This window comes from Camelus dromedarius, chromosome 10 (genome assembly GCF_036321535.1).
Source record: "Camelus dromedarius isolate mCamDro1 chromosome 10, mCamDro1.pat, whole genome shotgun sequence".
Lineage (NCBI taxonomy): Eukaryota > Metazoa > Chordata > Mammalia > Artiodactyla > Camelidae > Camelus > Camelus dromedarius.
Window position 1 is genome coordinate 58,286,225 of NC_087445.1, and position 26,091 is coordinate 58,312,315.

The window sequence follows — 26,091 nt, forward strand, 5'->3', positions numbered from 1 at the left end:
CAGACCTAGTTTCACTGATTCGAAGTTTTCATCTTTTATTTCTGTTTGTGTCTTCTGGTTTTTACACTGTAGGAAAACTGTACTTGGTAGGAATGTTAGAACCATTTGAAAAATGGTCTATTTAAACCAGTGGTTCTCAATACATGGTCCATGGACCAAGCTGAGTCAGCATCACTTGAGAACTAGTTAGAAATGCAAATTCTCAGGTTGCACACCAGACCTATTGAATTAAAAACTCTCGGGGTGGGGCCCAGCAATCTTTGTTTTTAACAAGCCTTCCACGGTGATGTTTGAGAACCCAAATTAGACTCAACTTTTCCCTGTTACTTTAGAACCATATCGGGGAACTTCAGAAGAAAACCAGAAAAGTGAAATCAGAATATCCTGGGGTGGAGATTGGTTTCAATATTATCAAAAGACTGACGTAAATGTGACGTGATTCTAGCATGCAGTCAGAGGGGATAACCACTCATGAATATGGTCAAACTGCAGGGAATGAAATGTCAAAATTCAGAGAATGGGGGGAGGGTATAGCTCAACTGGGAGAGCGCGTGCTTAACATGCATGAGGTCCTGGATTCAATCCCCAGTACCTCCTCTAAAAATAAATAAAATAAACCTAGTAACAACCCCCTCGAAAGAAAGAAGAAAGAAAGGAAGGAAGGAAGGAAGGAAGGGAGGGAGGGAGGAAGGAAGGAAGGAAAGAAGGAAGGAAGGAAGGGAAAGAAAGAAAGAAAAAGAAAGAAAGAAAGAAAAAGAAAGAAAGAAAGAAAGAAAGAAAGAAAGAAAGAAAGAAAGAAAGAAAGAAAGAAAGAAAGAAAGAAAGAAAGAAAGAAAGAAAGAAAGAAAGAAAGAAAGAAAGAAAATACATGTATGAGTTTAAAAAAAAGAAAAAAATTTTTTTAAAATTCAGAGAATGTATTTTCAGAGTTTCAAGGCACATTAGACAGGACCTCATTTTACAAATGAGGAATCTAAGTTTCTGGCTGAGATGTATTTCCTATCACACCACGCAGCCACGTGGTTACTAACGTTGAGGACTGGGGCCAAGTCCTGTGTTTCTTTGAGTTCCTCTAGTTATTGCACCAGCACACTGTTTATATGATGGGTGTTTACCCTTAAGTACTGACTGGCTGAATAAAAGGAAACTCTCTTTGAAGGAAGAGACAGTTATTTACATTCTTTGCATACACTAGTCATATGGCTTTGCTGAAAATATTCCCCTCCTCCATGCACAGGATCTAGGAGGCTTGAAGAAAGAGCAATATCTAAGACTCTGATAACCTCCACAAGCAGACACGTCCACGGCTCCTCTTTTCACAGTTGAAGTGTTTTCTGGACATAAGAGGCACCCCCGGGAACCAAACGCTGGCTGGTAGCTGCCCAGTGGACACGATTCGCAAGTCTCAAGCCCATTTGATGAGTAGGTGCCTTGCTTACACTGAGCTAGAACGAAAAATATCATATGGTAAATAACGGTGACACAAGCTGTACCAAATTAGCACTGCTAGGTCCTGGGTTTGATCCCCAGCACCTCCTCTAAAAATAAATAAACCTAATTACCTCCCCTACCCCTCCACCAAAATACAATAACTCAATAATACAATGATAAATAAATAAAAAGTATTTTTAAAAATAGTACTGTTAAAATATGGTTTCCCACGTTCTAATTGATTAAGAAGAGAATGAGGGTCACGAAGAATTCCAAGCACACACATTAAATTTCAGACTCTCCATAGTTCCGTCTACTGGTAAGTCTGAGACTCCATTTCCAGTTACTATCTGTTAGCTTCTATTATTACCTAGCATGGTATCTGACACAAAGAAAATGTTGATAAGCAGTTTTGGGGGGAAGTTAGAAATCTGCATCTCAGAAAGGCACTCTCAGAAAAACAAGCCCTACACAGAAAACCTTGTACAAGTTCTCAGCTCGTACACTGTTTTCTTGAGTGACAGAAACAAAACCCCAAACGGGGTCAGTCTCATAACCACACTGTCACCTTTTTTACACTAAATAAGAACTGGCCTCTTACCTCCTCCTGTCTACAGACAGCATTTCATCTGAGGGCTGGCAGAGTGGGACATAAGAGCAGCCTTAGCATCAAGCCCAGAGAGGTCAATTAAGCGAATTTCCAAAATTCCCAGCAATGGCCACGTTCCCCGGTGCATTGCCCTGTCCATCTGCCCTTGTCCTCCAGGTGACTGTCACTTTCGGCACTGCTAACATTTTTAGTGCATTTCCTATTACCTAGCACCACTCTCTATATTAGTCATTAAGTACCCACACCCTCTGCATCTGCCGTGATAGGTGAAGAGGAACAACTTTGAAATTCCTTCTTGTAGGTGTGTCTTACTGTAACTTCAATTGCGAATGAAGATGTTTCCATTAGAAATGCTTTGAGAATCACTGTAACAATATTTTGAAAATATTGGATATTTTAGTAGCAAGAACACATGTATATGGGTTTGTAGTTTTTAACTTCCAAGTAAATGGAGAATTAATCTCATCATATTGAATTTTTCCCTAACAAAAAGCAATCTAATGCTTGCTAAGGGTCACGGAAGTCCTTTCCACCAATTAATATGAGATTCACTAAAAAAAAAAAAAAAATCCAGGCCAACTGATGAAAATGGATTAGAGTTCTTGACAGTGAAGTCTGATGTAGAGGGAACAAAGGGAGGTCCCGAAAGGAAAGATAAATGGATTTCTTTAAAGCGGGGGCAAATGTTCAGGTAATATCTTAGAGTTAAAAGGAAGACAAAACAAATGAATGAAATTGCTTCCAGTAATGCTCTTATTTCATCCTATCTGCCATTTCGATTTCATAACTGGAAACAAAATGCGGGCTTCTGGGCAAAGCATGTACTAAACCTTTACCTTTGCATTCTGAGCTGCTCCTTGAATGGAGGTACTCGGTGTAAGTCCCCGCTGGACAGAGTTTGCACTCAAGTTGCCCTTCTTCATCTTGATAGGATCCCATCAAACAGCTTTCACAGACAGAATGCTCCAGAGAATAGTATGTTCCCAAAGGGCAGTTGACTGGAGAGAAAACAAACGAGAAAACTGAATACAGTATAGAACATACTCTTAGTTCTAAGGCATGAGCGTTGTAAGTTTTCAGGTACCATTGTTTTTATGGGTTAAATTTTACTGCCAAAGGTTTATCTCAAGATAAATCTTCTGGAAATGTATTCCTAGAAACCAGCAGTAGATCATTTTTCATTTCTTTTTTCAGAAAATGTAAATTCTTGCTGACCAAGCTCAGGGCTTACGTGCCGTTGGGGGGGGGCGCTTTAAAGTGTGGGTTACAGCAATCGATAAATCAATCATCCTGGAAACACACAGCTAACGAAGAAAAGACTGCTTGGAAGAAAAGGAAAAAACCATGAACGATTAGGTTAATTTGAGGACTTGAGATATTAAAAACAGTTTCTTAACAGGTTTTTGGAATGGCTTCCCTTATGAAACTGACTGCTTGTCCATTTCAGCATAAAAGCAGGCAAAGATGGTTAAGTCTAAAACAAGTGAGTTAAGTAGACCCTTGCCTCTGCTCGCAGGAGTTACTGCCCACTCAAAGGAAGTCCTGGGCACCCTCAGACCCAAAGACCCCAGGAAACAGGTCAATTTTAGAACCTTCCTTCCCTGGAGATCTGGTCTACTATTTGAGGCTTGGAGTGACTCAGAATTTCTGAGACCAAAATGGGACGTTAAATTCACTGAAAGGCTGCTATCAAAATTAGTGTTCTTACAGAGAGGACTCTTGAAATCAGTACCAGGGTGATTCTGAGGTGCGTTAAGAATTACCTGGGAAGGTACTAAAATTTCAGATTCCAAGGCCCTGACCCCAAGGAGTGAGATGCATTCATCCTGGGATGGGGCCTGAACCAACCTGCATTTTGACAAGTACTTCAGGTGATGCTGACACAGGTCATCTGACGACCACACTGAAAAATGCAAAACGCAGTCCAAACAGATAACTGATTTTACTCCCAGGTTCAGAAGGAAACCACAGAAGGCTCAGAATGATAACTTTGATGTGCTTTTGACGGGCTGAGTTTATAACACTATGAAAAACCCAACTGAGCTCTGGGAATAGCAGTGAGAACTGCTGAGAAGGTTTTCCGACCAGGACACGAGATCCCATGCCTACAGAGAGTCAAAAGAAGACCCTGTCATTTGGCTCTGCTGAGTGTACAGTTTGCTTAGAGGAGATCTTGCTATCTATAAACGTGACTTATTTTGGGAAGCGGGCTGTAATGGATCCCAATTGTGACAGTCCAGAATAGGGGTAAAAGCTAAGGGACGGGGTCGTGGGGAGAAGAATGAGGAGTGATAGCTTAAGGGATCTGCGGTCTTCTTTGGGGGTGATGAAAATGCTTTGGAACTGCGATAGACATGATGGTTGAATAACATTGTGACTGTACTAAATACCTCTGAACTGTACTCAGTAGTTAATTTCATGCCATGTGACTTTAGCGTCGGCTACCTGGGTGGGAATCTCAGCTACATCACTTACTGTCCTAATTGCGAAGACTTACTGGGTAAGTTCTTAGCCTCTTCGGCTTCAGTTTTCTCATCTATAAAATGTGCTTAATAATACTGGTACCTTACAGAGCTGCTAATCAGGACTGAACATGAGAACAGCTCAGCCAGCACACACAAGCAGTCAGAAAGTAATAGTTTTTGATATGCGAGTTGCTGCTGAAAGCTGTGAGGTCTAAAGCTTAGTTCTACAAATAAAACTAAGATTTGAGTCCCTCACCTAAAATAGCTTTCTTGTCCTGACCAGGAGTGGTCATTAACTTCTGAGACAAAACAGTGGTAACAACCACCACATAACAATAGCAAAATGTATGTTTCATCTCAATATCCCTTTATAGCTGTGAAAGGGTTCTACCCACCTCATCTGACCCAATATGCACCAACTTTCTTTTTTGTGTGTGTGCATGTGTGGAGGGGAGGGGAATTAGTTTGGCTGGTTGATTGACTGATTTTGATGGAGGTACTGGGGATTGAACTCAGGACCTCGTGCATGCTAAGCCTCTAACACTGAGCTATACCCTCCCCCTCCTCCCCCAAAATATTTTTGATTACAGGGAGGGGTCTTACCACACATACGCCCTCTCAGCACAGAGCCTGGTCTGCAGAAGAGGAAAGCCTTTTCTGTTTCTAAGGAATTGCTGTCGGCGACAAGCATTTCAGAGGCAAGTTGAAAGGAATACATGGGCTCCTTAGTGAGGGTCCTTTTCAGTCGATTTGTGATAGTTTCCAACGTCTTAATGAGTCGCTGTTGATTTTCCAATTCAAGGGTATCGTTTCTTTCATCAGGTAGTGGCACACTAGCTGAGATAAAAAGAAAACATAACACACACACACACACACACACACACACACACACAAAATGTTGCAGGAAGCCATATGTAGTTAGTTTTTTATTGAAAAGAAGTGGCATGTTGAAACTCTTCCAGGAAAAACGAACTCAAACTTAACCACCACGTACTGAGCAAATAGTACACAGATCATATGAAGAACAACATGATTTGTTTAAATCTTCTCACATGCTGGAGCTACATCACCTTTTTGTAGCCTTCTTCATGATTACATATTAAATTCCTGCAAATTCTTGTTTTTAAAAACATGCCTTAGTTCATCTGGTCAAGTTGAGGACAGAGCTCATCGCTATGAGAACCGTCACATACATCTGTGATATTAAACTGCACAAAATGACAGGAGTTAGGTGACTGTGTGTGCCCTAATTTTCAGTTCCACAGTCACTTCCTAATAATGACAATTTGAAAAAAAAATAGGTCTCCAACCAAGAATTTCACATCATATTAATTTTTCAAATAGACCGTCTATCCTTACCTGTGATGTTAAAAATTAACTTGATTTTGTGATCAGTTAATGGAGTATTTCTTTTAATCCGTGAAGATCTGGCTTTGCCAGCGCCCATTGGTGTCTCTCGCACGGCGTCCAAGAAGTCATCGTAGGAGTAATCCAGCCTGTTAGCTGGGCCCCAACCACCAGGTCCTGGACAGTTGGGGCAGAGAAATACAAGATTCTACAGTTGCATCCTTATCAGGTTTTAATGTCAAGTGACAAATGAAATTGTCATTGACCATCTGTCATTGACTATTGCCCATAATGTACCAATACAAGGTTTCACCTGCAATTTTACACATTGTAATTTTTGGCTTCATATTAAATTTAGATTACCAATGAATAACTTAAAAGTACAAAGAAAAGTTGCTATAGAGCTCTGTAGGCATTTGAACCATTCTATCTTTGACCTAATAGTTAATTACCTTAGCTTTAGAGGTAAATACGGAGGTAGGAATAGATTTTTATTAATTCCTATTTCCCTTCAGGGTTTGCTCCATTCTTTTTTTTCAGTATCAGTTTTAAAAACTTAATGCACATAAATAGATGTCCTTTTATGAAGATTATTCAAGGTATCTGCATATCTGCAGCATATTTTTAAAGGTGGGGGGTAGTTCCTGAAGGCAGCGTATAATTTAAATGCTTACATATTTAAGGCAACTCTGCTGGAGGCAGCACTATTGTAAGTGATTATTTTTTTTAAATTTTGGGTTATTAGCTTGTTGTTCATTTCTGTTTGTTTTCTTAATGGAGGTACTGGGGATTGAACCTAGGACCTTGTGCACATTAAGCATGTGCTCCACCACTGAGCTGTACACTCCCTTCCACATGTGATTCTTTAGATGCCCTCTGTATCACTGTGATCGACACCATGGATTCGGACTGGGGCTTCTTGCTATATGATGTATGGCTGAACAATCTTAGTCAAACTACTTTCATCTCTCTGAATCTCAGTTTACTTAATTATAAACTGAAATAATTATTCTTACCTCATAGATCTGTCTGTGGGATAACTGAGCCATTTAAACAAACAATCTAGTTCTGTATTTGACTCATTCTAAAACCTCAGTGAATGTAAATGATATTAATATCGGCCTAGGCATACAGCTGTTGCTTAGTTATGTGCTTTAAACATCAAATTCTATTTATAAAGGCTTGTCCACTTCTGTAAGTGGTTTTTGAGGTTGGTTTTGGTTTTTTTTTGCTTAACTCACATTTTTGGTCATTAAAATGAACTGAGATCAATTCAATATTTTTGTTTTTCACTTAAACATTTTTTCCTACAAGTATCATATAGCTATTATAGAAAAAAAAAAACCCAGATCAGCGAAGAGAAAAATATAAAAGATTACCTATAATTCCAGCACATAGAAATAACTACTGTAACATTTTAGGCAAAATTTTTTCTACGAATATATATAAACACACACATATACATTTATGCATACATACACACACATACATATATAGAATATATAGAATAAAAATAAATATACCATACTTATAACGAAACAAGATCATACACTGTATATATTATTTGGTAATCTTTTCTCACATTTTCTCAACAATATACTGTAACATTTCTGAGTCAAATGGTTTCATAATATTCTCATCTATAGCTATACTAAAAACTAACCAGGCGTCTACTTTCAGACTTAGGTTATCTCAAAATTTTAGAACATCCTTCATTTTAGAACATCAATGTTTTAGAATATTTAGTATTTCATAGAGTGTAAGACACCATCAGCAAGAAGACACACCCCAATTTCAGAAATGTCGAAATGAAAAATGTGCATCTTAGAATTTATGAAACATGGTACATCTTCGCACAGTAGCATGATTTTTATCTTGAGAAATACACTTAGAAGCAGAATTTCTGGGTCTGAGCATTTTTACTCCTTTAGATACATACTGTCCAATGCCCTTCAATTTCTCCTCTGCACACAATACATGCATATGATTTTTTCCCCCTGACACCCTTGCCAACTCTGGGTAGTATGATTCTTATTCAAATTTGTTATTCTGATAGGTCAAAAGTGGCATCTTTTATTGGTTTTTATTTGAATTACATGATTAGGATGAGATCAAACCATTTAAATATATTTACTGGCCCTCTGTTTTTCATACATTAGGACTGGTGGCCAAGGTGCTGTTATAAATATGTTCATCTTGTGACTCTACTGTAAAGACACACAAGGAGGAAGGTTCGTCTCTCAGGATGACTTGTACACTTGTACGACAAGCCATCTGGATCCTTACAAGATGACAGATATTGCCCATCTCAAAGCCTTACAATGACAACTGACTCCCTCTGTGTGTATCCTTGTCCTTGCAACCTAACCTCCACAAGCCGGGAGGGGAAGCCGGGCCACGTGTGACAGGAGAGGCCTGGTTATTCTAGATGTGCCACTGTCACTCCCTGCCAATGCCACTTCATATTTTTTCTATCTAAAACTTTAATATCCAATATGTTCACCGAGAAGTAGCACACAATAGTTAAGATCGGAAAACAACCCAAAGTCTACCAATAGGAAGCAGTTTATATAAATTAAGGCAAATTGATGGATAAAATAATATGTGGCCATAAAAGCTGTACTGAAATATAATACTTATGACATAAAAAATGTCCTCAATAAAACACTAACTAAAAATTCATGTTCACAAAATAGTACGGGTCTCATATATGCACACACAGTTACATATATGTTAATATATTAATAGAATTATTTCTGAGATTGCAGGTTATCTTGATTTCATTGTTTTTTTAGCATTTTTCAAATTTTTGCAATAAACATGTGTGCACAAATAGTATTTTGAAATGTAAAAAGTCCAAAGCAATAGTCAACATACCTTTTAATGCTCAATCACTAAAAATATAAATATGATTAGTTTCAGGAACAAAAAGGATGTCTGCTGTCATGTAATACTATCTCATATAACCTTCTAAGCGCTTTACCTGTCCTTCTTCATTTAATCCTTATAACAGCCCTATAAGCTCAGTAGTCTTATGCACCCAATTTGCAGGTGAGAAAACGGAGGCACAGAGTGTTTGGGAACTTGTGCAAGGCCACACAGCTAGTGGCTGGGGATGTCAAGGCTTGGACCTTAGTAGTTCGTCAGAGAGTTCTGTGCCTTAACCACGACACTATTATTATTTTTTAAACATTACTCCAGAAGTTCTGGACAGTTTCATAAGAATGAAATAAAGTAAGTATAATTACCGGAAAGGACAATTTTGCTAATCAAGAGACACAACTGAAATTGCCTAGAAAGATGAAGACAGTAAGCTAAGTGGCCACATGCACCAGCAAAAGAATCACATAGCTGTGCTTCAGAATAGCCTCAATAAAAGTTATATGTCAATTATGTCTCAAAAAAAAAAAAAAAACAGATGGAAAAATGCTCAGAGTCTACATGAAGAAAATATCCGAATACCACTCAAAGATATATTAGACTTGAACAGATTGAGTCTTAACATATTCCAGGTTAGGAATCGGAATATTTTACACGTGTAACTATCTTAAATAAATGGCTTAATTGTAATTTAAGTTAAATGCCATATAAAGTTGCTATTAGTACTTTACCACTATTACTGTTCTCTTCTAAGCTATCATATGAATATTTGAATTTTACAATCATAATGTGACTTAGTTTTCTTAGTTATTATTATCCTGAAGAGTTTTGGCTAATATTTGGAAAGAACTTATTTGATACCCAAAATGTACTATGTCTATAAAGCTCATTAAACACAATATCAAATTACCCAGTCATCCTAAAATACTTGATGAATAAATTCACAAAAGTTCATTTTTCTAGTCTGCTCCACTCTTCAGGAATTATTTTCTTATTCTGCAGATTAGTTCTGCAAACTACCCACACGAAATAATGTCATTACCAATTGCAAAGCCATTTTCATAGTCATAATTATATTCGAGGCAGTATTTTTTGGTCAGGTCCTCCAGTCTGCAGTCAATGTCATCAGCATCATTACAAAACGACGGGACCTGCAAATAAAAAAAGAACAGGACAAAAAGGTACTTCACATCTGGGCGTGCTTTGGGTAAAGCCGTCGTGCCAAGCCTTCGTGCCTCTGGTCTCACACCTCCATCAGCAGGAGCAAGGGCCCTAGACCTCTGCTTATTCTTAAAAAGGCTCCTGACCCTCCTCGGTGCCCTCCCCTACCTCCTCCCACTGCCCATGGACCACAAGGATCAGTCGCCTGCCTTCTATCTGTGTTTATATCATTTACCAAAAGAAGCCCAGGACTCCCGGGACATCTCTTGCCTCTGAACTTTCACCTCATTTGGCGTTTTTAAAAGTGAAGTATCAGTGGGGAGGGTATAAATCAGTGGTAGAGTGTGTGCTTAGGATGCATGAGGTCCTGGGTTCAATCCCCAGTGCCTCCATTAAAAAATAAATGAAAATAAACCTAATTACCACCCCACCCCCACCCCCGCCGAAAACCCCTGAAGGATAGTTAATTTACAATATTATATTACTGGCTCTTTAGATCCCTTTTCTCTCACCCTATCTTCCACCCTTCTTCAAGTCCTCAAAACCTTTCTCAAAGCCCTCTGATGTTTGGTCAGTGATCGGCCAATCCACTTTTTTTTTTTTTTAATTTTTGTTTTCTTTTGTGGGGGGAGGTAATGAGGGTTATTTATTTATTTTTACTTAATTTTTTAAAAATGGAGGTACTGGGTATTGAACCCAGGATCTCATGCATGCTAAGCCCGCGCTCTACCACTGAGCTATAACCTCCCCAGCAATCTACGTTATTGTTTTTTTTAACCTTCTCTCTTAATGTTTTCTTCCCTTTTGCTCTCAATGGAACCTAACTTCCCAGTTTCCTTGGGTGGTGGGCATGGAGGTGGAGGACACGTCTTCCTCACCCTCCCCTGCTGTTCCCAGATCACGCTCGCAGGAACCTGCTTGAAGCCCCACAGCTTTGAAGCTCCTGCAATCAACACACCATATATCATCACTGTCATCTACAGCCCTCCCCCACGCTAAGCCACCCCTCATTTCAAGAACCCTTAGGAACTAACCATCCCTGTTACAGTTCTTGACTTCTATATCCCCTCAACTAATCCTCCCATCACCTTGGCTTCTCTTTCTTTTTCCTCCTCTGTCTTCCAGCTTCACTTTGTCACTTACTCCCATATGGGGTCACACCCTAAGACCTCACCATTCCCAGTAACTGCACTCCTACTCTCAGGAACCCAACAATGCTTTGACTTCATCAGAATCTGTAATCTGCCGATCCTACCACCACTTTACTGTCCCCAGGCAGTAAATGATGCCTGATGTCTTCACTTCCTTATTTACCCATCTTAGATTCCACGGTCCATCACCATGAATTACTCCCTTGCGTGCACCCTCCTTAATTTGATTATCTGGAGAACCCTTAAACCTGGTTAATTGCTGTGTCTTCTCCACATTTGTTCCCACAGGGTCAACTACAGCTTGGGAGAAAACACAGCTTTGCTTACTGCCAGTCCTGCCACATTTCTCTAGTATATCCATTTACGCTCTCTAAGAAAATTGTTTTATACCGTCTACTCTTTTCTCAAACCTCCAACAACTCCTCCCCACCCCTATTTGAGGCTGATCAGTCTCCATCTTTTCTTCACAGATAAAAGAGTCACAAAAGATCCTTCTTTCACACACTTAACACTGCTCTGTGTACCCCCTCCTGTATCTGGGCTCCTGTACACTCTGCCTCCTTGACACTGCTCTTTCTCTCACGCTTGACATCAAATCTACTACTATTATTAAATCTACTTTCAGAATCTATCCAACATCTAAGCCACTCACTCTGGTAGGGATGCAAACATCTGTAACATTACTTCCTCCCTCCAAGATGCCCAACACAGTTAAATACATTGCTTTGCTTGCCTGTAATGACTGAGTCATAAACAAAAATGCATGAAGAAATCCTTTAAACGTTCAATTATCTCCTCGTCATAAAAGAAATACCATCTACAATGGCATTTTTGTCATTCTTTAAATAACAAAGCAGACATTCTGAAACCACGCGGACAGTAAGTAAGCTTCTCTTTCTGACTCAGAGTGTTTTAAAAACTTCAAAGAGTTTTAATAAGGATTTACTTATAATTCACTCCAAAGCCTATGAATAATTCTAAATATTAGAAGCCAGTTTGGGTCACAAAGAAGAGGGAAACCATCAGGACAGAGAACTTCTGTTGCACGTGACCCAGAGAGGCTACAAAAAACTCAACAGCATCCTTTGAAACATGGCAAGCAATAAAGAAATTCTGACATACCATTTTCCCCAGGGTAGTCTGAAATGCTTCAGAAAACTTCTTCAACAGATCTGTGTCATCACAACGAGTTGCTTTGTACAGCATCTCAAAGGACTTGAATCCGTGATTTGCAAAACGTTTTACTGGAAGATGTTGGGGGGAAAAAAAATTTCAATTGGTTAGCGTTTTCAAAACAAGCATTTAATTTTCCATGGAATAACTGTAATTTAGTATTTTAATCCTAACACAATTTGTGGGACTGTGACAAAAACAAAGATGACAGTCAAGGAATGTTTCCAGGCATTAATTGATCATAATAAACCATGAGCCAAGCAGGCCTGGACCCAGTTCCTCGGTGACAAATTTGCTTTGAAACAGGATTCTTTATCTTCCAGTCATATGAAAAAGTGAACATTTAAGGGAAAAAGAGACCTAAAAATTCTTTTCATTACATTCCTGGGAATCTTTGAAAAACCCAAAGATATTATATTGCATCAAAGATATTTTATTTTATATTTATATAAATTTATAACATACAAGTTTATATTATGTTTTTAGCCAATAGACATTGAAACATTTCTGAATATTATGTGAAATTATATTTCTTAAAAGTGTAATTTCACAGGGACAAACTTCTCCTTGAGTCAGAAGCTCAGACATTAGACTCAGCAAGACGTCTTAAAATATTCAAAGACAATGCCTTTTAACAGCGTCGTCATTAAAATCCTACTGTCTACATCTGTGACAGAGGCAAATGATAACACTTTTATTTACTTCCCAAATTTGGGGGGGAGAAAAACAGCTCGAGTGAGTGAGTTTTGCTCTTTTTCCAAGACATTGGCATTCAAACTTCATCTAGGGTACTGGATCAAAGATTCACTCCAGAGAATATTATTTACAATAGACAAAGGGATTGTATTATTTTTCTAATAACATACATTTAAGATTATAGAATAGCTCTAAATCTAAATTAGATCTGAAGAGAACGTGACTGATCTCATCAAGTATATTGGCTCTTACTTTAAATACAAGCTCTTCTGCAGACTATACGCTATACTTTACGTTCAAGTTTACAGGTCAAGAATGACATGCTGACAACTCTCTGGATAATTCCGGTAGATAACAATGAGAGGGTTTTGCCATAACCTGAATCTTGTCCTATAGCAATCCAATCAATAGCAAGACTCCTGTGGGCTCATATTTTAAATTGAGAGATGAATATTTATCTGCAAGCATTTCAAATTCATGGCACTGTTTTTCCACTCTGCAGTCACTTCATTAGATTTGAATTTACATTTTCTATTTATACAAATCAGCTGGGCAAACCCAGTCCCTGTGTTAAGGCAATTTTTCTCTTTAATGTTTAGAACTTTATACACACAGGCAGACGAACACAGATTCACATATACTAAAGGAGCCCAGAAAAATATTAAAACTTACTAGCACAGTCTGGCCATTCAGTGGAATACGGCGGCCTCCAGATACCATCTTCATAAGCACAAGAATACTTGTCAGTAGAGCCTTCTGTGAAATCATAGCCCTCTGAGCAACGTAATGTACAGTTAACTCCAGCACTATCTTGAGTACATATAAAATCCCCATTTACAGGTGTAAACGGAACTTCACACGGGGAACCTGTGGGGGAAAAATTGTACCAATCGTATACAGTGCTATAAGAAATACAAATTAAAATCCAGGAGTCTAGGCTGAATTTTGAAAAAGATTTCCTCCTGTTCACAACTATTCCTAGAAAAACTCTCACAATAAAAATCCTTCATGTGGGATTGCAGTAATGTCTGCTTTTTAACTCCTAGGTGGGTATAGTTGAAAAGCTGTACCTCTGTGTAACTAGAGGTGGTGCATATGTTATGAAAAGCTAAAAGTATTTCTGATTTGAAGTTGTTATTTCTGCAATTCCTTTAATAAAAATGCAAACCGCTAACGTTATGTTGCAAATACATTTTCAGAATCTTGTCTCCTGAAGCCTTCAAAACAGGATCATGACAATCACACTTTGTAACTTGGGATAAAATGTTAATAAGCTGCAAATTAAAGACTACTTTGGAAGAAAATCTTTCTATTTATCATGAAGTGAAGTAATAATAACTGGAAACCTCAATAAAATTTATCAGCATTCTAACTTAAAAAATCTACTATCCTATAATAGCCTATAGTGAAAAAGAGTATGAAAAGGAATATATATATATATATATATATATATATATATATATATATATGTAACTGAATCACTAGGCAAAATACCAGAAATTAACACAACTTTGTAAACTGACTACACTTCAGTTAAAAAAAATCTACTGCTCGAGTCTATTTTCTTTCACAAACACAGTGCAACAGCAATTACACATATCAAATGTCCACTAGATCTTTGGAGGCTTGTGAAGGGAATACCTTTTATGACAATGTGGATGTCACACGTTCTGTCATTGCCTGAGGGGTCGGTGGCTGTATACCGCACTACCGTCTCCCCATGAGGGAAGAGGTCCCCGGGTGCATGACTTCTGGTGATGGCCAACACAGCTCCTGGAAGGGGAAGAAGGAATCTGACTTGGGAGTTATTAGTCTGCAGTCACTTTATCAGATCTGAGTTTTCATTATTTTCACAAGCCAGCTGGGCATTCTGCTTATGTTGATTTGGCCACTGGCAGAAAATAGAAGACATAATCTTTATACTAACACAGAAATAGTTGACTCAAAAACCTCATTAAATTAAGGCATTCTTGCTAAATAAATCATTCTCCTTGCATAGGTCAGTCTATGTAAGTATTGGAAATTTAATTAAGAAATCTAATTTGCATTTTTATTGTTTTCTGGGATTTGGTGAAAGCTTTAAGGTGAATTTCAGTTGTATTTGCTCATTTTTTTCTATTTTCCTATGAACTTTTATAACTTTTTTTGGCAAATGTTTGAGAACTGAGTATGAGTACATAGAATGATGTTAGATTTACCAATAGAATGCATAGTTTATACCTTCAGTACAATAGAAGCTTAGAGACTCAATGAATTTATTAGAACACTTTCAAATAAAACACCTTGCATAGTTTTAATAAATGTCCACTGAATATTGAATGGAAGGCAACTCCGTGGATAGGTAGGATTAATAGTGTTAAATTTTATATAATTATTCTAGCATTAAAGTATATTACCTTTTATAATGATTCATTGGGTTTAGATATGATTTTTCATTTCTCTTTGATCTTGTAAAAGCTCTTAAAAATCAAGTGTAATTTGGGGTGAACATGCTGCCAGCAAGAACCCCGCATCCTCACCTGAGTTGTCTGAGAACTGAGGCTCATCCCAGGTGGCAGCGTGCTCCTTCTCTGAGACCTGGATTGGAGGCGGGGACCGGCACCAGTCTATGCTGGGTGGTTCTACATCTAAAGAGCACGAAATCAGAGAACGGAGTCACAACTGATGTTCAAAAGTGATGAGGGGACTTGCCAGATAGAACTGAAGTCTACTTGTGCCGGCAGAAAACCCTGACCGTGTCAGGCACAAGGCCGGCCCTGGGCCCCTTGGATGATGAGGCATGTCTTATCCCTGATCTCAACGTCAAAAGAAAAATGATTCTTGCCACGCTTCCCTCTGCCTGTTGAAGAAGAAATACCAGATTACTAAAATCACCATGAGTGCCACAGTGTGAAAGACAATTTGGGATACGGTGAGCATTTAATTTGTGAGTTTCACCAGTGCTAGTTGAGCTGATACACCAAGAAGAGAAGAGAACCTTCCCAGAAAGTCGGAAGGCGTGAAAAGATCCAGTCATTTCCTTGGGATCACTCCCATGATCCTCCTCTTAACTGAAGGGTCAAGGCTGGGCTGATTGAAGGTTAAATGGAAGGCCCAACGGGCAGAGGTCTGAGCCACTGTTGAGGAAGATGTAAGATGTGAGGATGTGATGTTGCTGGAAGGCTAGCAGGTTATGTCTAAAGGTGGAACGCTCCAGTCTAAGATTCATTCCTAAGGCTGATAAATTCCACGTCAAGACAAAGAAGAGGGTGTAGACATGGGAATGGGGGGGCTAAGACAGAGAAGGGGGAGCAAGCCACAGTAGAAATGAAAGAGCTGTGAGTCTACTGCTGAGCACCGTAATCTACATGGAAGGAGGGGCGTGAGGGGGTGCCTGTGAGCCAGGTTGCAAAGCTCTGGAGGGATGTGGTGGAATTTTTAGGATGTCAGTAAAGGGCAACAAAGAAGGTGTAGGAGGAAGTTTTAATGTAACTATTGATTTTTATACATTTGGAATGCCCTTCTGTTTGTAACGACATGCCTTTGAGGGAGACTGGACAAATACTATTTTTCTAATTACACAGGTGAGGAATCTCAAACTAGGCAGGCTTAAGAGACTTGCCTGAGGTCATACGCTGGTAACTTACAGTCAGAGGCATGAAGACTAGGACGCTATACCATCTATGCTAAACGGAAAGACGTATTCTGAAAGTAAACCAGCTGTACCTGTGAGACTATATATAGATTTCTGTTCTAAGCTAAGTCTGATGAATAAATGTTGAGTTTTTCTCTTTTCCTCGTGCCTGTCATTTCCTTAGCACAGTACCTTCAATTTACTATTTTCCTAGGCTGTAAACTGTTAGATCTCCACTCCACAGCAGGGCACCAGGCACACAACAGGTGCTTGGAACAAGTTGCTGAATAAAGAAAAGAATGAAGGAACGCTCGTAGGCGGCCAGCGCACTTGGAGAATGCGGAATCAAGTCGATGCACAGTTAAATTTACAAATCTGACAAGATTTACTATTTTCCCTCAAAGAAATTGCAAATGAAAGAGTTCCAAGGTTTTCTAAACTTCTCTGATTTTAGCCAAAATTTTAGAGTTGAATCTCAGGTGCAAGAGAACAGTTAAGACGAGGCCGATTATTGTCAAAGAACTGGAGGTCCTAGCAGATGCACTGTCTCCAAAAGAGGAAGTCCATTTCCAAGCAAGCGAGGCCGCATTCCGTGGAATGCTAAGCAAAAGCATTTCCACTTCCTCTCATTAATCATTAAGACACCAGCAGCCTGTCATCTGGGGAAAACAAGAAAATGCAGGCTTTGGAATATTTTCTGTCTCTCTCTCTCTCCCCCTCCATTTCTCTCCTCTCCCTCCTTCCCTCTCTTTCTCCTGTTCCTTCCTCCTTCCCATTTCCTCTCTCTCTTCCATAATTTGAAAATTCAGCCAGTGCCCAGCTAGACACTCGAGCACATATCTTACATTTCCCCATGCTGACGCGTCATTGTGAAAAATGAAAACTTGGCAAACGCTTGAATCACATTTCCCTGTTGAAAAATCACAGCACCATAAAAACGAATCCAACATATTTTTCACGCGACGGGTAAAGTTCATGTTTAAAACAACACTGAAAAAGCAATTAAAAACAACTAAGCCCAGTGAACTGAATCAGATGCATTTTTGTTTGTCTTTTTATTTACTTTGACCAAAACTTATCACTTTCTAGGGTAAGGAGCCAGTTTGATCTACATCAGTTATTTCAAGAGGTCATGTAAAATTCTTAAAATAAAATGAATTCAATGGTACTGAATTTTAAAAATAAATATGAAAAATCTATCTGAGACAAAAACAGTACAATGTTAATATATTTACCTAGAGCTTAATGCGTCAGGCACTGGTTCGAGTGGTTTGGGTATCTGAACTACTTAAAAACCTCACAATAACCTTATAGGTAATATGTTTCTTAATTCTATTTCTGGATGAAGAAACTGAGGCACAGACTGGTCACACTGCCTTAAGCAGTAGAGCTGGACAGACTCAAGTAGTTTCCAGAGGCTGGGCTCCTGTCCACTGCAGATCACTTCATATATTCTCGACGTATTAAGTCTTGCTGGTGAGTATCTGCTATCTATTAGAATTGATGGAAAGCACAAACACCAATCGGGAGATGATGGAGTAAACCAGGCCACAAAAATAAAATAAAATAAAAAAGAAACACTGATCTATAGCAGTGGGTTGTGAGGGTGGAGAGACTGGAAAGGATTTCAGAGACAGTAAGAAGATGAAACCAGGAGAACGTGATAACTTACTGGATATTGGTGATGGAGGGAGAGGAGGCAAGAGTGGCTTCCAGATGTTTGCATGGTAGCTAGGTTTCAACTCCATTTTCTGAGCTAAGAAATATCTTAGGTTTGGGTGAGTCTGAAATGCCAGAGGGACATCCACATGGGAAAGTCCAGTAGGCAGTTTTACACGTTGGTTTGAATTCCAGAAGAGAGATCTGAGCTGGAGATAGCAATCTGGGAGCTGTCAGTTAACAGAATTACCAGGAAAACTAGAGAGAAAGAAGGAGAAGAGGGCCAAGGCTGGAACTCTGGGGATGGTCCCCATTTGACAGTTGGTCTGAGAAAGAGAAGCCTACAAAAGCAACAAGGAAGGATAAATGAGAATAACGTGGGAAAAAACAAGGAAGCCGGTGTCAGAGAAGCTAGGGGAGGAGGCAGTTTTGATTAAGAGAGTGCCACTAATAATGTAAAAACTATGGAAACATTGGGTAAACGAGGACTAACAAATGTGCAGTAGTAATAACTCTAGAGATCACTAGAGTGACCTTGATGAAAGTAGTTTTCGATGAGAGAAGACAGAAGCCAGACTTGAGTGACTTGGAGAATAAATGGCAGATAAACCAAAAGAGACGGCAACCACTGGGAACTCTCCAAAAGGCTCATATACATAAAGAGATACAATGATGGTTAAAAGGTATGTAGGTTTCAAAGAGGACGAGGCTTGAATAGGCTTCCAAGACTCAGTGGGAAGGGAGTTGATGAAGATAAACAAAAACAAAGGCCTTGGGGGTACTGGATTACTTTCACAAATCTAAACAAGTAATTTGAAGACTCACCAATAACCCTGATGTGGAAAGTGCAGCTGGCTTGGTTGTTGGATAGGTCAGTTGCCGTGTACGTGATCACAACATCTCCAATTGGGAAAAGATAAGGTGGGGTAAAAGCTGGATGAACGTGGATTGCCACCTTTTGGAGATACACAAATATTTTGAAAGTTTCCGTTAGTATCAATAGTAACTTTATTATTTTTGGCTTATATATTATTAGCAAAATGAAGTTAAAAATGACACAATGTTTTATACCTAGTGTGTGTGTGGTGGGGGGAGCAGACACAACCCTTGGTACATTTCTTTCCAGACTATTCTATCTACATAGTTTATAGAGTTGGCATACATAAGAAATATTGTTCCTTGTTTTTTAAACAAAGTATTTTAAAACATTTTATGCTATTACATAGCTTTTAGAACTTAAGACGACTCCCGAAAGTTTCCATAACATATAGAATACACAGTAATTTTTTTAAAGAAAAATCTATTCAAGGACATTTAAATTGGTCCCAAATTTTACTATTGTAAGCAGCACTAGGATGAACAGTTTTGCACAGAAAATTTTTAAAGGTTTAGTTTGTCTTTATAATAAATTTCCAGGAACAGAATTATTAACCTCAAAGTCATGAACATCTTATTGACAGGTAATACAAAGTTTATTTCCTGATCATGGTAAAAATTTGCTTTCCTACTGTTGCTCTTTGATAGTATCAGTGTCAAAGTTCCTACTCAAAGTTCTCTGATTTATATTAAGTAACATTACTTTCTGGTAAGTCAAAAATCTGGAACCAGGCCATTATTTTATTTTGTAATTTTTTAATGTCTTATGCTAAGATTAAATTCTCATATAACTGAATGATACATATACTCTTTCCTTTTTGAATTATATGTTTGCCTTTTTAGTCCATTTGAAAATTATGTGATAAAGATAAATTTATATTAATATATTATATAATAAACATTCTAAAACTTGACAAGGTTGAAGAATTTTTCTCTAGTTTGCTATTTGTCTTCTAATTGAGAAAAAAATGTTTTTGTATTTTTTTTCTTCTTCTTATTGGAGGTACTGGGAATTGAACCCAGGACCTCGAGAGCGCTAAGCATGTGCTCTCCCACTGAGCTATATCCATCCTCCTGAGAAATTTTTTAAAATACAAATTGAAAAATACACTTGTAGTCAAATACATTTGTGTTTTCCATTATATTTTAAAAAATATTTTAACACACAGGTGCTACATTTAGAGTAAATTCTCATAGCTCCTCAAGTATGTCCCTGTGCTCTTCTTGGTGTTCAGTGACATTGATCACGATGACAATGATGCTGATAATGCATGTCTTCATGGGCCTTTTAGTGGACAGTGGGAACCACACGTGAAGGAGCACTCAACACACACGTCACCTGCAGTACACTTACTCCTAGAAATCACCTTTGCTTTTTTAAAGTCAGATTTAAAAGGTCCCTGTCTTTAGTGACCTAAAGATAAATAACATATAATCAATCTCATTTATATGCAGAAGGGAAAAAAAAAGGATCACAGATACAGAGAACAGTTTGGTGGCTGCCAGAGGAGGGGTGTGGGGGTGGTCGAAATGGGCAAAGGTGGTCAAAAGGTACAAACTTCCACTTCTAAAAAAAGTAAGTCCTGGAGATGTAATATACAGAATGATGACTATATTTAACAATATACTCTTTTTAAAAAGTTACCTTGATAGTTAAGTATTTTCAACACAATTATCAGAACAGGTTTTGTGTGTGTGTGTGTGTCTGTGTGTGTGTGTGTGTCTGTGTGTGTCCGTCCTCCCACCACATGTCCTGAATGATACATAAGTTACATACATATTTACATGCAGGTGTGAAAATTATATACTGTTTAAGGGCATCTGTATGTATGTGAATACTAATAGTACAGATTTAAGATTTAAATTAATTCCTTTTCTAGCATCTGATGGATAATTATCTCAAGCTACTGTACATAGAATATTAAAATACTGCTTTCTGAATAATGCTGGTTTTAAAACAACTAAGAAACACTGATGTTATCTTCTTTAGACTGGCCAATATGCAACCAGTTCAGGATCATATTTTAAAAGATCTGTTTAATCTTACGGTTACTGGGGAAAGGGGGTGGGAAGGGATACATTTGGGAGTTTGAGATTTACAAATGTTAGCCACTATATATAAAAATAGATTTTAAAAAAGTTTCTGCTGTGTAGCACAGGGAACTATGTTCAATATCTTGTGGTAACCTTTAATGAAAAAGAATATGAAAATGAATATATGTGTGTATATGCACGATTGGGGCATTGTGGTGTACACCAGAAATGGACACATTGTAACTGATGGTACTTCAATAAAAACAAAACAAAACAAAAAACAAAACAAACCAAACAAAAAAACCAAGTCCAAGCCACAAGCCACTGCCCGGAGAGCTTGTATAATTATTTTAGATGTGAAGGAAAGCACATGTGTGGGGCTTGTATTTTTAATAAACATATTTCCTTGAAAAGTAAAAAAAAAAAAAAAAAAAAAAGAAAAGAAAAATAAAAGATCTGTTTATAAATAGGAACCAAGATTGAGTCCCCATCTTTCTTTTTCTTAAAAGCTTAGTAAAAGGCAAAAAATTCTCAGCCAAATCATCCTAGTGGATGCACAATACAACAAACCCACAGAATGAAAGGTTTTCCGTTTTTAGAGATTTTTACCTGAGATTCCTAATTAGAAGCTCAAAGCTGATCATTCTTCTATCAGATGAGGCATTAACATTTATGAGTACCTCTAGAGAGTGTACTACCATTAGAGTATTAGTAAGTTTTCAATATCACACGTATTTGCAGTATGTTTAGAAACCATTTGAAAAAGGATGCAAATATTTGCTCAAACCTTACCTTGTCCCCAGAGTTGTCTTTAGCTGTTGGAATCTGCCAAGTGATATTAGCAGAGTCTTGCTGTTCCTGAGTCTCGGCCTCTATGTCCGCAGGACAGTTGATTTGAGGAGCTTCCACATCTGACTCAGAAAATACTCAAATTAATGAACATATTGATAATGTAATTCTACATCATCAAAGAAAGAGGTAAAAAGATAGTCATACTCTGTGGCTCCTTTTTTACATCCCAATTCCTGATTGATTTGGGATTTGCAACTGCCTTCAGGATACCGTGGATCAGCATGGCTTGTGAGGCCCTTCCTGTACTGGTAACGGCTACATCTTAGCCTCATCTCTTAAGGTCCCCTACCAGAACGCAGTCTCCAGGTTGAATACTCTCAGTCCCACGAGAGCTCCGTGGTCCTTCTTTTACCTGAGTCTTTGTCCATGTTCTTTTATCTGCCTGAATCAATGCCCTCTTCCCCCTTTACCAGGATAACTCCCACTGTCCATGAATTCTCACCACAAACACAGCCTCCTCTGGAAGCTTCTTGGACCCTGCTGGTCCATTTTAGGTGCTCACTCCACAAGTTCCCAAAGCCCCCTGTCCTTTCTAACCACAACTCATCACGCCATTTTGAAACTGCATTTTCTCCCTGCAAAGAATTTAAGTTCTTTGAATGCCAGGATATCTCTCGTCCCATTGTATTATACAGTACCTGGCATAGAATGGGAACTTGATAAATACTTTTGGAATGAAATAAAGGAACAAACAGAAAAAAAAAAATGAATGCTGACTGTGTGGCAGGAAGAAACTGAACTGGAAAACAAGGCTGTCAAGTAGAATTAATTAGCATGCTCAAACGTACTGGCAAAATAAACAACAAATTAAAGCCAATGATTATTTTTTGCAGTTTGAAACTTTGCAGCACAGAGGATGAATTAGAGGTGGAAACACTCCACAGAGCCACATCAGTCACTGTAGAGCTAAGTTCTTATTAGATAATACAACAAATCCTCTCAAGTTTACGTTAAATTATGTCTCCTGTAACTCACAGCTGAATATATCCGAATTGATCTGATTTGTGTCTCACCTTGTTTCTTTAAAATTTTATTCAATTTATAATTTCTTTTTCTCAGAGGGTCTAATTCTTAGACAACTGTTCCCCACAAAGATACATTAGCATATTGACTCTTAAAATCTAAAGAAGTATTTTCTTTTCCATTTACACTTGAATAATAGCTTGAACGGATGTGGAATTTAAAGTTTACATCTATTTTCCCTCCGTATTCCTAGGACACTGCTACATCTCCTTCTGGCATTCAGAGTTGTAAACGAGAAGTAAGTGTGAGTCTGAATCTTGTTTCCTGTGTGAAATTTCTCTTTTATTTCTGGAAACTTCAGATTTTAATCCTTAACTTTAAGACCTCAGAAAATTTAACCAGGGGGAGTAAAAGAATGCCTGCCCAACATTCAGAAGTTTTTGTTTTTTTCTTTTTTTGACTCATATTCTTCACTGTGTACTTGAATATAGATCAATAAACTGTTTTTTTTTTTTTACTGGTAATGGTACTCCATTTTTTAATTTTTATATTGAAGTATAGTTGATTTACAATGTTGTATTAGTTTCTGGTGTACAACAGTGATTCAGTTATACATATATGTATATTTCAGATTCTTTTTCATTATAGGTTATTACAAGATATTGAACATAGTTCCTTGTGCTACACAGTAGGTCCTTGTTGTCTGGGGGAGGGATAAACTAGGAGCTTGGGATTAGCAGATATACACTACTTTCTGTAAAACAGATAAACAACAAGGTCAGACGCTATTTCTGTTCTAGTGGTTCAAGCCTTTCTGTAACTCAGGGCAACATTCTTCTATTGGTAGGAAAATTCTCCTCCTCTATCCCTTTTCCCCTCTCCTCTGGAACTCCTTATTAAATGGACATTAGGGTTTCTCAGTCAATCGTAGGTATCTCTAAACATCCATCTTTTGGGCTTGATCCATTGGAATAGTCAAGTTCCTTGTTTATCAGTTCTCCATTCTGAAGAAACTCTCAATTTGCTTCCTCAAATCACTAATATTGTTTTCAACAATATCCATTCCACTTCTTTGCTCTTCTCTTAAGAGACATTTATATTTTTACTTCTAAGAACTCTTTCTTGCTCTCAATACCTCCTTTTCATATACGTCTGCTCTTGCTGCAAGGAAGAGGCAAAGTTCTCTTGTGAACACACTGAGATTGAGATGCAGGTTTCAAAGGGCTGGTGACTTGTTTGGGTCTTTTTTTTTAATTGATTTAGTTTCCCCTGCTTTATATGGACCAGAAATTCCTCAAAGATTTTCAACTCCCAATGGAAAACTTACCTGATTTCCAGCTCTAATGCCATCCATGGTTTTCTGTGTCTTCTGTCATTGCCTGGCATATGGTAATTGGATTTTGTAAATCCATCATTTTGAAACAGAAATCTTCAGAGAACGTACTGGGGTAACATCTACCATTTTACCACGGATTTGCAGCATTAAGTTCCAAAGAGGGACAGTCTCATGCTACACCAATGTGTCATCATATAGGAATTTGGTTTTCAACCTGACCAGTGTGGGGACTGACCTTTACAAGCTGCTGTCTGAACTCTGGCACTCCATTTTCCAGAGGTGGTACATCTCACTTCTTCTCTGACTCCTGATAAAATGAATCCTTGGCGGCAGCTGAGCTGGCAAGTCGTCCCAGGTTTAGCTGGATGCTTGCCACAGTTGGGGGGTGACACAGTGACACCCTTGGGCTTCTGAAACGTGGAGCAGTGGCGCTCTGTCAGAGGAGAGGGAGAAAATGTTATCTGCATTCCCACAAACTACAAATGCCACCAATTTTCTTTACTCAAGAAACATACAATTATGCTGTCTTGGTATTGACATAAATCACTAAATGATGTCTGTCTATGACACCGAAAAAATGTTGTGTTGTAAATAATGCTCAACTCTGTCTCTTTGGTTACTTCATGCTATTTTGCCAGTATCAAAACCTTGAAAAATTTCTAACTGGTATTTTAATCAATGCCACCTGCAACTTTTATCGTTTGCTTGAAGTATCTTCATTCAGTTTGCAGAATATTACTTTATGGCTCTGAAGTATAAAATAGTAAATGAGATTCTATCTTTCATGGAATAAGTGACAATTCTACAATCAGTCCACATTTTATGAGTTTTTGAGTGCCATCTTTCAGCAAGCACATTACAAGAAAAGGATTTATCCTCTCCCTAGAATCACTGTGTTATAATTAGGGTCTTAACTCTTAATGTTACCTTCAGCAGGGATGGATAATAGCACATGAATTAAGTAGAATGGAGACAGAACAGAAAATCAAGACTAGGACTTAAAGTAGGGTGTTGTGTGTGTGTGTGCACGGAACCCATATACACATTTGTGTGTTGTAGTAGTGATTTTACTTGGAGCACTGCTAGCGTCTTTAGTCTGTACTGTCCATGTGATAATCACTAACATTCAGAACTTGGTATGCACCAGGCATTACTCTCAGGGACTGACTCCTTTCATCCTGTGCAGAAAGGACCATTGTTATTATTCCCATTTACAAACAAGGATGCTGGGGCATTGTAATAACTGTATCGTAGTTAATTTTCCTGAGGTTACCCAACAGATAAGTGGCAGAACCCGTGTGTTCCCAAAACCTTCCACCATCATGCCTCCCCTTGAAACAACTGCTTTCAAACCTCTGTGTGAGCAAACTCAATTTTTTCCCCAAGAAAGTGGCTTGTTTCTTTATTTCTGCACAGTATGTACCATGTGACAGCCCAGACTTCCTGTTCTGCTTCAATTAAGAGGAAGAACAGAGCAAATTCGTGGTTCAAATATTAGAACTACATGGGGCTCAACATCTTTTATTTAGGGATGGTTATTTATAAGGAAAATTCTCCTTTTGGCTGGCATAATTGTTGAAGATTTCATTCCCTGTTAATAGTCTCTTATCGTTTGCTGATGGTATTTTCAATGAAGGTGACTCTAATTTTTATATAGTCTAATCTCATCCATTCTAACCTAATGGAAAATCTTTCTTCATTGTTTTTATGCTTAGTACATTCTGAGATTGCTTAACATTCATACACATATATTAATATACTCTCTTCTACCTTTTAATGGTTTTATTTTTAATTTATATTTTAAAAACTATGAATAATTTATATCGATGTCTGGTGTGGATTAA

The 26,091-nt window shown here is 38.2% G+C and overlaps 1 protein-coding gene and 1 non-coding gene across 2 annotated transcripts in view; one reads left to right on the forward strand and one right to left on the reverse strand.

Moving 5' to 3' along the window:
- SVEP1 (sushi, von Willebrand factor type A, EGF and pentraxin domain containing 1) overlaps nucleotides 1–26,091 on the reverse strand; it is a 162,297-nt gene that overhangs the window by 68,245 nt on the left and 67,961 nt on the right. The window contains exons 7-18 of the mRNA XM_010978720.3: nucleotides 24,483–24,680; nucleotides 21,889–22,007; nucleotides 19,012–19,141; nucleotides 15,434–15,541; nucleotides 14,556–14,687; nucleotides 13,587–13,781; nucleotides 12,168–12,289; nucleotides 9,776–9,884; nucleotides 5,866–6,030; nucleotides 5,110–5,343; nucleotides 2,878–3,039; nucleotides 1,284–1,445 (exon numbers count right to left, since the gene is read on the reverse strand). Coding sequence (XP_010977022.3) covers nucleotides 1,284–1,445; nucleotides 2,878–3,039; nucleotides 5,110–5,343; nucleotides 5,866–6,030; nucleotides 9,776–9,884; nucleotides 12,168–12,289; nucleotides 13,587–13,781; nucleotides 14,556–14,687; nucleotides 15,434–15,541; nucleotides 19,012–19,141; nucleotides 21,889–22,007; nucleotides 24,483–24,680 — 1,836 coding nt within the window. The remainder of the gene's footprint in view (nucleotides 1–1,283; nucleotides 1,446–2,877; nucleotides 3,040–5,109; nucleotides 5,344–5,865; nucleotides 6,031–9,775; nucleotides 9,885–12,167; nucleotides 12,290–13,586; nucleotides 13,782–14,555; nucleotides 14,688–15,433; nucleotides 15,542–19,011; nucleotides 19,142–21,888; nucleotides 22,008–24,482; nucleotides 24,681–26,091) is intronic.
- Nucleotides 10,214–10,286, forward strand: TRNAP-AGG (transfer RNA proline (anticodon AGG)). Its single transcript has one exon. It is a non-coding gene; the product is annotated as a tRNA-Pro (tRNA).